General features: G+C 55.2%; 1 protein-coding gene across 1 annotated transcript in view; it reads left to right on the top strand.

The window, feature by feature from the left end:
- Positions 1 to 4,083: 4,083 nt before the first annotated feature.
- The window catches only part of ARHGEF18 (Rho/Rac guanine nucleotide exchange factor 18), an 80,221-nt gene continuing 69,625 nt past the window's right edge, over positions 4,084 to 14,679 (top strand). The window contains exons 1-2 of the mRNA XM_045496497.1: positions 4,084 to 4,238; positions 11,252 to 11,373. Of these exons, the coding sequence (XP_045352453.1) occupies positions 4,163 to 4,238; positions 11,252 to 11,373 (198 nt within the window). The 5' untranslated portion in view covers positions 4,084 to 4,162. The remainder of the gene's footprint in view (positions 4,239 to 11,251; positions 11,374 to 14,679) is intronic.

Here is a 14,679-nt window from a genome sequence, read left to right as displayed (position 1 = left end):
GAGACATCACAGGTTGTTTCCCTCCACCTGCCCGCCAGCCTGCTTCCTGAGTGGGCGGGGATGACCGTTTGACCCGCCTGTCTGTTCTGCAGAGGTCTGTGTCCCCGAAAGGTCACCCCCCCCCCGGGGCCTGGGGTCCATGACACGTGCAGCCGACAAGACGAGAAGATAGAGCCCCCTTGTAGCCAAAGCCTGCTTAAGGGACACAGACAGGGGGTGAATGAGGGTGCTCCCTGGGGCAGAGTCCCCACCCCGGGCGGACTTTGCTTCCTAAACCGGATCGCGGGGGCCCCCACGGACCTCCCTGAAGCAGCATCCAAAGATTGGGGCTCGGGCGTCTGACTTTCAAAACAAACGCTGCCTCTTAAGGCCGATGGCAGTCGTGAGCTGGGCCCACCCCAGTCTTCCCAGGTCCTCTGAGGAGGAGGAGGACGCCGCTCCCGGGAAGCCCTCCAGGTCAGAGCTCTGACCCCGGGAGGCGCCCCCTGGCTCCCAGCAAGGCCCACCTTGGGGAGCCTCACATCCGCCCGGGGTGGGGCTGAGGGGGGGAAGAGGGCTGCGGTTCGAGCAGGGCACACCCAGGCCTGCTTCCGCCCGGCCCCGGGGCCGCCCAGCCCGCAGGTGGCTTCAGTCTTCAGGCACCGTGGGGTCTGGTGGCCCAGGAGAACGGGGAGGGGGTGAACTTGGAGGGGAGAGCTGGGGCCCGGGAGGACGGAGCTGGTGAGTTAGGCTGAGGGCACAAGGGGAAGGCCTTGAATGCCACGCTCAGGGGGTGCATTCCCCAGGGTGTTCCGCTGGCTCAGTCGCCCGATGTTCTGAGGACCGAGGTGTGACCACCAAGCAGCTCTGGCCCTATTTGTTCACCGGGCCAAAGGGTGTCCCAGGCCTTGCATGTGAATCTTAGCACGGTGCCGGCGCACAGTAGGAGCTCAGGAAGCACAGTAGGAGCTCAGCATGCCGGACCCAGAGCCTTGTTTTCCTGAGCGGGGCCCGGACAGGTGTGCGTCTAGACACTTTCTAAGTCACGCCTAAAAGAGAGAGACTGATGGGGGACCCCAATCTCTGCCATCTCCGCAGGCTTGGCTCTAGTGAGAGAGGGCCAAGCAGAAATGGCAAACCCGGCCTTGGCCTCCGCCTGAGGCTGGCTGGCCCCTCAGGGGGGGCGGGGCTTCAGCACCCACAGAAAGTCCTCCCACCTGCCCACCCCCCGGAGGTCGGGGAGCCCGGAGAGGCGTCTGCAGCCCGTGCAGGGAAACGTGTGTGGCGGGAGCCGGGGCATTCAAACCGCAGCACGGCTCCGCGGGCCATTCTCCGGGTTTCCATGGACGAGCCTGGCCGTCTGCGTATAACTGAGTGCGCGTGCGTCCGCCACTGTCCGCGTGTGCTGGAGGGCGCTGGGTGCTGCTGTGCAAAGTGTGGGTGTTTTTGTATCTTTCCGTGAGCGGAAGATGTGCGGTCACCTACTCACACTATGAGAGCTGACCTCCCGAGGGATGTGCAGATGGGGAGGAGGGCACGTGATGGCCAAGGGCAGAGTTTAAAGGTCAGACAGAGAGGGGCGCCTGGGTGGCTCAGTCGGTTACGTGTCCGACTTAGGCGCAGGTCACGATCTCACGGTTCACGGGTTCTGCGCTGACCCTGAGGAACCTGCTTGGGAGTCTGTCTCTCCCCCTCTCTCTCTGCCTCTCCCCCACTTGCACTGTCTCTCTCTCTCTCTCTCTCAAAATAAATAAATAAACTTAAAAATAAAATTAAAAAAAAAAAAAAAAAAAAAAAAGGCCAGACAGAGAAAGGAAGATGGCCAAGGCAGAAGGGAAACTGGAGGACAAACAGGAAGGAGAAGCTTGGGGCGTGGGGTGGGGGAGGGGCGTTCAAGAAAGATTAGGGGTCAGGAAAGGTGAGGCTGGAAACTCTCCCATTGGAGTTAGCCCCCAGAGAGATCCAGAAGACTGGAGGGGGTGGAAATAAGACTACAAGGGCTGTGGGCTCAAGCGGGTGTCAGGAGGCAAAGGCAGGCGTGCAGATAACCCTTCGGGAAGGGAGGGGACAGAGGGTCACTGAAGAGAGGAGTGACAGACAGCCTTTTCCTCTGAGGGGGCGGCAGCGGGCCAGGACTCCAGAAAGAAGAAAGCCTTGGTCCTCTCACCAGTGACAGTGGTTTGGGGCTGGGAGGTCACAAAAAGGATCTGGGGAGCGGGGGGGGGGGGGGGGGGGAGGGGGTCAGCAGGGAACAAAGGATTTTTCAGACGCAGGGAGCGAGGGTGCAGTAGGGAGGCCCCACCACCAGGGGGCAGCACCGGCACGGCCACGCGCGCTGACCGGAGCCCGCACACCTGACCTCGCACGCAAACCCCACGCACCCGGCTCACACGTACACAACCGCGCGCGGACACGCAGGAACCCGGGCAGGGACCAGGTAACAGAAGCCGATTTCCCCAGGTCCCAGGTGAGCCTTGTACATCCAACCCCACAGACACCATCCGGCCTTCAGGCACACACACCGGATCGCAGGGTTATTTTTTAAAAAACAATATTCAGGGGCGCCTGGGTGGTGCAGTCGGTTAAGCGTCCGACTTCAGCCAGGTCACGATCTCGCGGTCCGTGAGTTCGAGCCCCGCGTCAGGCTCTGGGCTGATGGCTCAGAGCCTGGAGCCTGTTTCCGATTCTGTGTCTCCCTCTCTCTCTGCCCCTCCCCCGTTCATGCTCTGTCTCTCTCTGTCCCAAAAATAAAAAATAAAAATTAAAAATAAATAAATAAATAAAAACAATATTCAGCTATAAAAAAAGGAGGTCCTGCCACTTGGGACAACATGGACGGACTCCGAGGACACTATGCTAAGTGAATAAGTCAGACAGAGAAAGGCAAATGCTGTATGATCTCACTTAAACGTGGACTCTGAAAACGGCAGCCAAACCCATAGAAAAAGAGATTGGATTTCTGGCTTCCAGAGGCAGGGGGTGGGGATGGGGGGAGGAATTGGAAGAAGGGGCTCAAAAGGGACCAACTTCCAGTGACAAGATAAGTAAGTCCTGGGGATGTGATGCGCACAGCGTGGTGACCAGCGTTAACGCCGCTGCGTGGTGTGCTGGAAAAGTCGCTAAGAGAGTAGAAACTAAGAGTTCTCATCACAAGGAAAAATAAGATTTTTTTTTTTTTTTTTTTTTTGCATCTAAATGAGGTGATGGAAGTTAGCGAAATGTGTTGTGGTCTTTCCACAGTATATGAAAGTCCGGTCATTATCCTGTGTGCCTTAAAAGCACACGGTGCCGTGGGTCCATTATATCTCAATAAAACTGGGGGGAAGGGCGCCTGGGGGGCTCAGTCGCTTAAGTGCCCAACTCCTGATTTTCGCTCAGGTCATGATATCATGGCTCAGGAGTTCAAGCCCCGAGTCGGGCTCTGCACTGATGGCACAGAGCCTGCTTGGGATTCTCTCTCTCTCTCTCTCTCTCTCTCTCTCTCTCCGCCCCCCCCCCCCCGACTCACACTCTCTCGTGCTTTCTCTCAAAATAAATAAATAAAGTTAAAAAAACAAAACGCTGGGGGGAGAACCACCCAGATGTTCCTATTCACCCCCACATGGGCAACTTGACACCCAAGATTTGCCCTCAAACACACACTCACAGGGGCGCCTGGCTGGCTCGGCTGGAAGAGTGCGTGACTTTGATCTCAGGGTCGTGGGTTCGAGCCCCACGGGGGGTGTACAGATTACTTAAATAAATAAAACTTAAACACACACACACACACACACACACACACACACACGCAGACGTTCACACACACCCAAGCTCACCTCAGGACCCAGTCTAAACTTGTCTTCTGAGGACCCCAATGTCACCACCACTCACAGTGCCGTTCTCTTCGGCCCGTCCTGGGAATGTCTAGTCTGGCCAGGGTGAGACGCCTATAGATGGAGGAGGGGTGAGGGGGGCTTGTGCTCGGGGCTTGGCCTTCCCCCCCCCCCCAGGCTGGAGTCCCTGGCCCCCCAGCCCCCCTGCCCCCCTGCCCTGGCCCCAAGCTCCCATCAGCTGACGCATCTGGCCGCCCCTGGCGGCAGTCTCCGCCCCTCTTGCTGGCAGCCCCATCCTGGCAGGGCTTCCCGGCCAAACTCCTGCTTCAGCCCCTGCTGTGCACCCACGACTCTCGCACGCGTGGGCCCCCATGGCTAACTCAGCGCTCAACCACTCCTGGCCAGCCCTCTCCAAGCGGTGGCTGAAGCGGTGGGCCTTCAAGAGAGGTAAGGGGGCGGGCAGTGCCCAGCAGGCATGTCCCCCCGTCCCCAGCAGGGCTCCCTGGACAGCCTGGAGCCTTTCCTTTGCCTGGGGCACAGGCTCTGCCTGATCCGGCCCCAAATTCCATGATCCCTAGTCCCCCGGGGCCCGACAGAACATCACAGGCTTATGGGGTCCTTGTCACTTCAGAGGAACCGTCTCCCCAGGCTCAGCCAGGACCTTGTGTCGGGAGGTAAATTTGCAGAACGAGAATCCACCCCAGAACTCCCTTGGGGCACCCTGGTGACTGGCTGGGGGTTCCTGCTGCTGTTTGCTCCTGGGTGATGGCAGGAGGGAAGCTAGGGAGGCAGCCAAAGAGAGGAGGTTTGAGACTCCGAGGGGTTCTGGCAGACATCTCCCTCAAACACAACACACGAAAAGGGTTGGTGGCGGTCCCCTCCCGGGTCCTGGGGCCTCAGTTTACTTCTGTGGGGGCTGGAGAGGCCCTTTGTATTATATCCCCCGAGGCCTGGGCGAATCGCTTTGGCAAAAAGACGCTTCTCCTTAAATCTCAGGATGAGTTTTCCCTTGAAGATAACCAGCCAGTATCAGGGGCCACAGGGTGTGGGGGACAGTGTGATAGGAGCCTCCTGGATATCCTTCGTCCCGTGCCTCCCACCTTTGCCCGACCCTCGCCCACTCCAGGCCACTGCTTAGCCTCCACTGTCACCTGCATGAGCCAAGTGCCTGTCCAGGGTGACCGTGAGTGTTCATGCAGGGGGGAAGCCAGGGAGAAGATTCATTAGCTCATTCATTCCGCAGACTGGCTGAGGGCCTAATGTGTACCAGGCACCCTGCTTGGGTCAAGAAGGAGACAGGAGTATCAGAGGACCTGGAGGCTGGGGCCGGGGAGACAGAGGGAGGCCCGGAGATTGGGATGCGAGAAAAGAATAGCCAGAAAGGTAGAAGTTGCTCGCCGGTTGTTGAACCCTCGTGATGTTGAGAGAGGCTGAGCGACTTTTGCTCGAGGTCACATAGCAAGCGCATGCTGGAGGGGCCAGGATCTGGTAACAGTTCCATCCCAAAGCTACCTCTGTGCTGTGTTCTGACTGGTAAACGAAGCTGCCAGTGTGGGCAGCCGGAGGGTCTGGGGAGGGCTTTTAAATCCACCAGTGGATGGCAATACCAGAGAACATGTGCATCAACCATGGACCCCCAAAGTCCCTGTCTGGGACCCAGATCCTTATGAAGTTCCACCCGCTCCTGGCCTCTCCGCCCACCCCATCTTCCTGCCCAGGCACACTGAGACTGATTCACAGGCTGGCAGGTGGGGGAATGAGCTGAGGAAACCAGCAGTCACTCTTACACCCTTTTATGGCTGGGGCTGCAGGGGCTAATGGTGGAACCTGAATCCAGGCTCCTTAGCGAGAAGCATGGTGCTGGGGAGTAGAGTCTTTCCTAACAATGTCCTTCCAGGCTTTAGCCCTGGGAGGAGTAGGGAGATACATAGGAAGAGGGCTTTTTTGTGTGCCCCTCTCAAGCTCTGTAACTGGCCATCTGGGCATCTAATGGGACTTCCTGGGAAAATGATAGGGTTGGATTTGGGGAATGAAACAAGGCTGGGGAAAGGGTAGTTAGGACCTGCAGGGAAGTTGCCTCACCGAATCCGTAAGGAGTACATTCTGTGCCTTAACTGGGTTTCCCTCTCGCCTGGCTTCTCTGACTCTGTCCTGCCCCCCTTCTAGCTACATCTTCCCCCTCCCCCACTCATCCCCTCAGAATGCCATTTCCTTAATGTAACGAATGCCTCACTGTCTCTGGACGCTGCCACCCCATCTATCCCAACTATCCATCCATCCACATATCCATGCATCCACCCAACCAGCCAGCTAGCCAACTATCCATCCATGCAACTATGCATCCATCCATGCATACATTCATCTAACCAATGATCTATCCATCCATCTAAGCATCCATCCATCCAATCAGCCAGCCACCCAACTACCCGCCCATGCATCCATGTATTTGTGCATGCATGTATCCAGCCACCCAACCAGCCAGCTAGCCAACTATCCATTCATGCCACCATGCATCTATCCATGCATGCATTCACCTAACCATCCACCCATTCGTCCATCCACCTTATCATCCATCCATTCAACTAGCCATCCATCCATCTATCCATCCATCCAACCACATAACTATCCACCTATCTTACCATCTAACCATTCACCCATCTAAGCATCTACCCATCCATCCATCCAAACAGCCAGGAAGCCAAGGATCATTTCATTCTTGCATCCCAGCATCCATCAATCCATTTATATAACCATCTAACCACCCACCCAGCCAACCATCCAGCCAACCAACTCTCCATTCATCCAGCCATCCAGCTAGCTAGCCAACTATGTAACCATCCGTCCACCTATCCAACAATGTATTCACTCATCCATCCAACCATCCGCCCTTCCAATCATCTATTCACTCATCCATACTTTCATCAGCTTACCACAGGATAACCTGGTGGTTATAAACCCCTGCTTGGAGGTGGAAATTCCTGGGTTCACATCCAACTCTGCCTCTTACCAGTAGGGTATGACCTAGGACAAGTTCTCTAAGCCTCAGTTTCCTCTTTTGTAAAGGGAGCACTCGAGGGCTTATGAGGATAGAAGAACGCAAACTACCTGATAGGCTTAGCACTAGGCAAGGTATACAGGAGCTGATCAATACACATAAGATTTTACCACTTGGGGCTTGGGGATGTGAAAGCGGGTCAGATATAGTACCTGCCCTCATGAACCTCATGGGCTGCAGCAGGGGTCAGCAAGCTTTTTTTCTGAAGTGCCAGAGAGTAAATATTTTTGACTTTGCAGGTCACGTGGTCTCTGATGCAACTATTGAACTCTGCTGTTACAGCATGAAAGCAGTCATAGATAATACATACACAAATGGGCGTGACTTGTGCTAATAAAACTTTATTTATAAAATCAGGTGTTGAACCAGATATAGCCCATGGAACTCCTGGCTTAGAAGGGAACAAGTAAATGGGGCACCTGGGTGGCTCAGTCGAGTAACCATCTGACTTCGGCTCAGGTCATGATCTCACGGTTTGTGGGTTCAAGCCCCGTGTCGGGCTCTGTGCTAACAGCTCAGAGCCTGGAGCCTGCTTCAGATTCTGTGTCTCCCTCTCTCTCTGCCATTCCCCCACTCACTCTCTGTCTGTCTGTCTCTCTCTCTCAAAAATAAACATTAAAAAAAGAGAGAAGGGAACAAGTAAACCACTTACAGTGCAATAGCGGGGTAGAAATTGTGGTTGACCATTGTTTGTGTGAGAAAACCCCAACAAGAATTGTGGTTGGGCAGGGAGAGAACGGGGACTGAAATTCAAACAATGGCAGAGAAAAGAAAAGATGATAGAGTGGGGAAATGTCAGGGAGATGAAATTGACGGGGCTTGGTGTCCTGAGGGGTAGTGAGGAGGGAAGGCTGGTCTCCAGGTTTCTGGCCAGGTCACCGGGAAGATAGTACGGTCACCCTGCCACAGGGACATAGGAGGAGGAAAGAAAACAATGACTTTGGTCGTGGCAGCTGGAGGTTGGAGTATGGATGGGAATACTAGGCAGCAATGACCAGAGGCCCCTGGAGACAATGTCTGGAGTCTGGGGGAAGAGAATCTGCCATCAAAATCAGACTTCAGTGTGCAACATCAGAGTCAAGGCTCAGTCTGTAAGCAGGGTCAGGATTCGGCTTGTGGCACTAGGATGGAAACTCAGTCCATGACACCAGGATCAGGACTCAGTCTATGATGTTGAGTGGGGGCTCAGTCCATGACACCAGGATGGGGCTCAGTCTATGATGTTGAGTGGGGGCTCAGTCCATGACACCAGGATGGGGCTCAGTCTATGACACCAGGATCAGGTCTCAGTCTATGATGTTGGGTGGGGGCTCAGTCCATGACACCAGGATCGGGCTCAGTCTATGATGTTGGGTGGGGGCTCAGTCCATGACACCAGGATGGGGCTCAGTCTATGACACCAGGATCAGGACTCAGTCTATGATGTTGGGTGGGGGCTCAGTCCATGACACCAGGATGGGGCTCAGTCTATGACACCAGGATCAGGACTCAGTCTATGATGTTGGGTGGGGGCTCAGTCCATGACACCAGGATGGGGCTCAGTCTGTGACACCAGGATCAGGACTCAGTCTATGATGTTGGGTGGGGGCTCAGTCCATGACACCAGGATGGGGCTCAGTCTGTGACACCAGGATCAGGACTCAGTCTATGATGTTGAGTGGGGGCTCAGTCCATGACACCAGGATGGGGCTCAGTCTATGACACCAGGATCAGGACTCAGTCTATGATGTTGGGTGGGGGCTCAGTCCATGACACCAGGATGGGGCTCAGTCTATGACACCAGGATCAAAGTTCAGTCTATGACCTTTGGCATCAGGACTTATAGCTTGTGACACAAAGATTGGGGTTCAGCATTTTATACCAGGATCAGAGTTGAGTCTGTCATCAAAGTCAAGTCCAGCCTATTCTTGGCTCAGAAGCTTCCATAGAAAAGGTAAACTCATCCCTGGCCTTTCACTTTCAGCCTGTGGATCGCAGACCCCAACGTCTGAGGTTCTGCCTTTGGCCTCTACAGGCTGTCGAGGCCTCAGGCCTCCATGAGGCCCCTGCCCAGTGAAGCAGGCAGACCCTTCAGTCTTTCCTGAGGCCCCCTGGGCATGAGCAGGGGGTGGGACTGACCCTTGGGCCACCTCCACCTTCCCTCCCAGACTCGCATCAGCCTCCCGGACCCCCCCCCCCCGCCCCACATCTGGTTTTTCTCCCTCACAGCCTGCTTGTTTTATTCCGACATTTCTCTGAGTCATAGATGCGGCCCTGGCTTCAGGGTGGGGAAGGCGGGAGAGGCGAGACTTAAGGAGGACAGCAGAGCAGAAGCCCTCCGTCAGCCCAGGAGGGCGACGGGAGCACAGGCGTGGTGGAAGCAGTGACGTCCTCACACACTGTGGCAGGCCCGGAGCATCAAAGGCTCATTCACCTTGAAGGAAACGGAGCAGCAGCCCGCGTGCACCTGCCCCATCAAAGTTCTACAAGGGGCCCCGGGAATGTCGGGAGCAACAGTTTCATTGAGATGTAATTCACACACCAGCCGGTTTACCCATCTAACGTGTTCAGTTCGATAACTTTAACTACATCCGCAGTGTTACGCAGCCATTGCGACAGCTTTAGAACGCGTTCATCACCCCGACAGAAACCATATCTTTCAGCCATCACCTCATAACCCTCTATTTCCCCCAAAGCCCTAGGCAACCACTCATCTGCCTTCTCTCTCTACAGATTTCACCCCTGCAGGCATTGTATATTAATGCACTCGCGTGGCCTGTGGTCTTTGCCGACTGGCTTCTTCGCTTGTAAGGTCTTCAAGGTCAATCCCCACGTTGTAGCAGTGTCCAAACTCCCTTCCCTTTAGTGGCTGAATCTTACTGCTCCGTGCGCCTCTGTCACTCTTGTGTATCTATTCGTCCACTGGTGCCTATTTGGGTTAGGGACATCACCAGCCTTCCCCCGTGCCAGCAGCAATGGTCGCAGGCAAGGTGGCCACAAACGTATCACCCTAGCTAGACCCTTTGGAGAATGACAGCAGATGTTGGCTCGTAATTATCCTGGCTCAGCATTAACTAGGACGGTCCATGGGGTCACCCAGCCACAGGGGACCCAAGCTGCGGACCTAACTCGGCACTTTCCAAAGGCATCTGACCTCCCACTCCCCACCCCATCTCGGCCCCACCTGAGACCGCCATTGCTGTCACTTAGGACGCGCTGGTCTCCTCCCTGGTTTTGGCAGAGTCAGGGATGTCTTTGGAGGGGGGTTGGAGCAGGGACGATGTCGAGGCGATGCAAGGAAATGAAACGCACATGAGAGAGGCACCACAGGTCGGGGGCGGACAGAGATTTCTGGAAGGAACAGGGTGAGGTCTTCAGGCAGGCAGCCTCAGAGCAGGAACGGAAGGGGAGGGTCTCAAGCAGCAGGTCCCGCAGGGGTGGGGACCAGGCACAGAAGGAATATCCTGGTGGACATCAGTGGCCGGGCTGAGAGTCTCAATATTCCTCCTGCGAGCGATCAGGAGCCTCCGCGGGGATTCGAATAGGTAGGGGGACTGTGCTGGCTGCATTATAAAGGGCAGGGGGAGAGAAAAAGTGGGTACACCCCCCCTTCCCACAGCAAGGGGCTCAGCCCAAGACCCGACGTCAAGGCAGGGCACCCTCCTGATCTAGAGGGCAAGGAAGGTGGCCAAGACTGGCCACGTGCCCCAGGACTATGCTCCACACACTAGGGCCCCTGCATCCTCCCCACAGCTCTGAAAGGCAGGCATTGTCACGCCCACCTCCCAGGTGAGGAAACTGAGGCTCAAAGAGGTACTTTCCCCAAAGGTGTGCAACCATTAGAGGCAAGTCCAGGCAAGGACACAGTCTGGTTGACCCTAAAGTCGTTGTTTTCTCCTCTCTGCCATGGCAACCAGAAAGCCCTGAAACTTCAAATACGACCCAAAGGCAGGGGTAGCCTGGGGTCCCCCCATCAGAGACCCTCCCGATGTGGGCCTTGGGCGCTTGTGCTCGGTCTTAAGGAGCCATTCTCTCGAATGAGGGCTTTTTGCCAGAGCAGGTATGACAAATCAATTTCATCTCACGAGTCCGCTCTGAGGACCTCTAAGGAGCTGCTAGAAATGGTCCCGGGGCGGGGGAGGGGGCAGGGGGGTGGGAGTCCGAGGGGCTGAATGATCAGTCAGCAGGAAAGAGCCTCCCGTGTGAATACAAACGTCTGCCACAGGCTCAGGAGGCAGGATGGGGAGGTGACGGCACGCACGCGTCGTCGCTTCAAGATCTTTGAGACCATCTCCTTCCACCCGCCCATCTTATAGATGAGGCAACCGAGGCCCCGGGAGAGCAGCAGCTGCTGCAGAACTCAAGAGTCCTCTCCCCTCAGCCCGTCGCACTTGGCCCTGACACCTCGTCCCTCGTTTCTCTACAGGTTCTGAGCCCAAGCCATGTGTCCAGCCCTTTGACTCTGAAGCAGCAGCAGCAGCGGCCGGGAGCAGCGGCGGCCCCTGGAGGCCCGGGCGCCCAGACTTTCCCACCATGGAGGATGAGCAGGCAGGTGTCTGGTGGCTGAGACGGGCGGGAGCCGACGACAGCAGGGGCGGCACATACACTTTTAGGCGTGCTTTGTACCAGGCACTCGGCGTGCATTATTTCCGAGAACTCTCATTAAAACCTGGCAAGGTAGCGACCGTCCCGTTTGACCAGCGACGAGGGGGCTGGAATCCTTCCTGGGGCAAGGAGAGGGAGGGAGGGATGCGGAGACTCTGCACTGACAGAGGGATGGGTACACGGGCGGACGGACGGATGGGAAGAAGGAAGGAAGGGTGGGTGGGTAGACAGATGGAAGAAAAAGGAGGAGGAAGCTTCCCCGGGGAGCTCTGGGCCAGAGCAGCCTTGCAGAGTGGTCCCCAGTCAGGCTGAGGTGGGCAGACCACACATCTGCTGTGTCCCCACATCAATCAGGCGTGGCCTGTGGGCGGCTCAGGAAGAGGTGTGGCTTCCTGGAAGGGGTCTGACAGCCGACAGTCACCTGCTGACATCCTTCCCGGCATCTGGGTTGGCACGTCTTTGCTGAAGGGGGGTCTGGGTGGCATTTCACACCACCCCCCACACTAAAGGAGGGTCCATCACAGTCAAAGCACACGAGGTGTCCTGTGTATCCGTCCCTCCATTTTGTAGGAGGAGAGACTAGGGCCCAGCAGGGTAAGAATCGGCCCAAGTGGGGGAGCCTGGGTGGCTCAGTCAGTTAAGTGTCCCAAGTGTCTGAGTGTTGGCTTCGGCCCAGGTCATGTTCTCACGGTTCCTGAGTTCGAGCCCTGCATCGGGCTTAGTGCTGCTGGCACGGAGCCTGCTTGCGATTCTCTCTCTCTCTCTCTCTCTCTCTCAGTCTCTCTCGTTCTCTAGAAAAAAAGACAAGAATCGGCCCAAGGGTCAGCAAGGATCCAATGTGCACAAAGACAGGAGCAGGACCCAAGTGTAGTTCGGGGCTCTGGACCTCTTCCCATAGGAACTGTCAGCTGCAGGCAGTTGGGCAGATGAGGTGGCAATGGGGGGACCCCTCCCCCGTGTCCCTGTCATTGTCATCTACTTGGTCACCAGAGTTGGAGGCCAGTGGAAGGTACTTCCCTGTCCCTTCCCTCCTGCTCTCTCACCCGAGCCCCGTGAACGCTGCACCGGCACCCCTGTCCGTGTTTCTCCTCTCTTCTCCGCTGCCCCGGTGGAGGCCACCAGGGTCCCACTCACTCCACCAGGCTTCCCCTCCCCACTCCCCCCTCCCGGCCCATCTCAATTCTGCATCTCGCACACGATCTTTGATCTTTCCGATCCTTCCGAAGACAAACCACAGTGGCCCCCCCCCCCACCCTGCCTGAACGCCCTACCACCGCTATTTGGAACTTAGAGATTAAGTTCTTAGGTGATCTACGAGGCCAGCTGATCCGGCCCCATCTCCCCCCTCCACACCTCCAGACAGAAGGAACGCCAGTTGTTGGAAGGCAGCGGGATCCCTCAAACCTGCAGGCTTCTGAACATCCTGTTCTTTTGATGCCTGGAATGCCCTCACCTGCAGCCTCTGCCTCACCAACTCTTATTTGTTCCTTCACCATCACCTCCTCCGGGAAGACCCCCTGATTTCTTTCTTTCTTTCTTTCTTTCTTTCTTTCTTTCTTTCTCTCTTTCTTTCTCTTTCCTTCTTCCTTTCTTTCTTTCTCTCTTTCTCTTTCTTTCTTTCTTTCTTCTCTTTCTTTCTTTCTTTCTTTCTTTCTTTTTCTTCTTCTTCTTCTTCTTCTTCTTCTTCTTCTTCTTCTTCTTCTCCTTCTTTTTTACATTTAATAGGACACTTCTTGAAAGTCTCCTGTCTACTAATTGGTAAGATGTGGACCTTTTTAAAATACATGAAACTTGACCAATATGTGAAACTTGACCAGTTCGAGAGATCATTTACATGTCATGTGGACACTATTTTATGTGGTTGGGTATAGGGTTTTTTTTGGTTTGGGATGAGCTCTGGAAGGTATCTAAAGATTGTCTAAATTTTCCTAATTGGGTTGTACTTAACAGTTTTTTTATTTTTATTTTTTTACTTTTATTTATTTTTGAGCGACAGAGCGAGAGCAGAGGAGGGGGGAGACACAGAATCCAAAGCAGGCTCCAGGCTCTGAGCAAGTGTTCAGCACAGAGCCTGATGTGGGGCCTGAACCCACGAACCGTGAGATCATGACCTGAGCCGAAGTCGGACGCTCAACCGACTGAGCCACCCAGGCGCCCCAGGTTTTTTTCCCCCCCTTTTAGTAACAGAGTCTTTTTATTGATAACTTCCCAACAGCATCTGTAAACATCGGGTACAAAAATATTCCGTTTAACTCTGTCTCCCAAGGTCTCAGCTTGCTCCAAGGAGGTCCTGGGAGGGGCCTGCTGGGCCCTGAGGGTTCACACCTCTGGTCAGGGAAACACAGACCTCATCAGGCTTGCCGCTGAATGGCCCGCCTCCATCTTGAGCCTTCTACAACTGTCTCAGAAGCCTCCTCGAGATACCAACTGGAGACAGCATTCAATACTTTTGTTGGAGGAAAGGGCAGGGAGACCAGAATTAGTAGGTGCAGGGATGGGTTGGGGTGAACTCAGACCTGACAGTGCTGATCACACACTTTGAGGTGGTCTTGACCGGGGCATCGGGGCAGGGGCCTTCTGGCTCCGGTCTCTGGGAGCCTTTAAATGTTTAGAGCAGACCTCGAGCCTGGCTCTGGAAAAGCTCCCTTATGTCCAGCCCAGTAACTCCAGGTGAGCTGGTCATCCCCTGGCCTGGCAGAGGGGTCTGCAGAAGACTTAATAGGTTTGTTTACACAAACGATTACATTGGTTTTGTACTTGAAAGTAGAGGGGAGGGGCGCCTGGGTGGCTCGGTCAGTTGGGCGTCCGACTTCGGCTCAGGTCACGATCTCGCGGTCCGTGAGTTCGAGCCCCGCGTCGGGCTCTGTGCTGACAGCTCAGAACCCGGAGCCTGTTTCAGATTCTGTGTCTCCCTCTCTCTGACCTTCCCCCATTCATGCTCTGTCTCTTTCTGTCTCAAAAATGAATAAACGTTAAAAAAAAAAAAAAAAAAGAAAGTAGAGGGGATTTTCTTTCTTTCTTTCTTTCTTTCTTTCTTTCTTTCTTTCTTTCAAGTAATCTCCATCCCCCATGTGGGGCTCAAACTCTCAATCCTGAGATCAGGAGCCCACACTCTCCACCTGCTGAGCCAGCCGGGCACCCCGAGGGGATTTTCTAAGTAAAATTCCGATCCAGAATTCCTGTCCCTCCAGACAGGGCCAGCTGGCCCCCCTCAGTTCTTCAGCCTGCTTCCTGGAACATTCTATCACC

Source organism: Leopardus geoffroyi, chromosome A2 (assembly GCF_018350155.1).
Source record: "Leopardus geoffroyi isolate Oge1 chromosome A2, O.geoffroyi_Oge1_pat1.0, whole genome shotgun sequence".
Lineage (NCBI taxonomy): Eukaryota > Metazoa > Chordata > Mammalia > Carnivora > Felidae > Leopardus > Leopardus geoffroyi.
The sequence above is the reverse complement of the archived record's forward strand: the minus strand, read 5'-3'. Positions and strand labels throughout refer to the sequence as shown.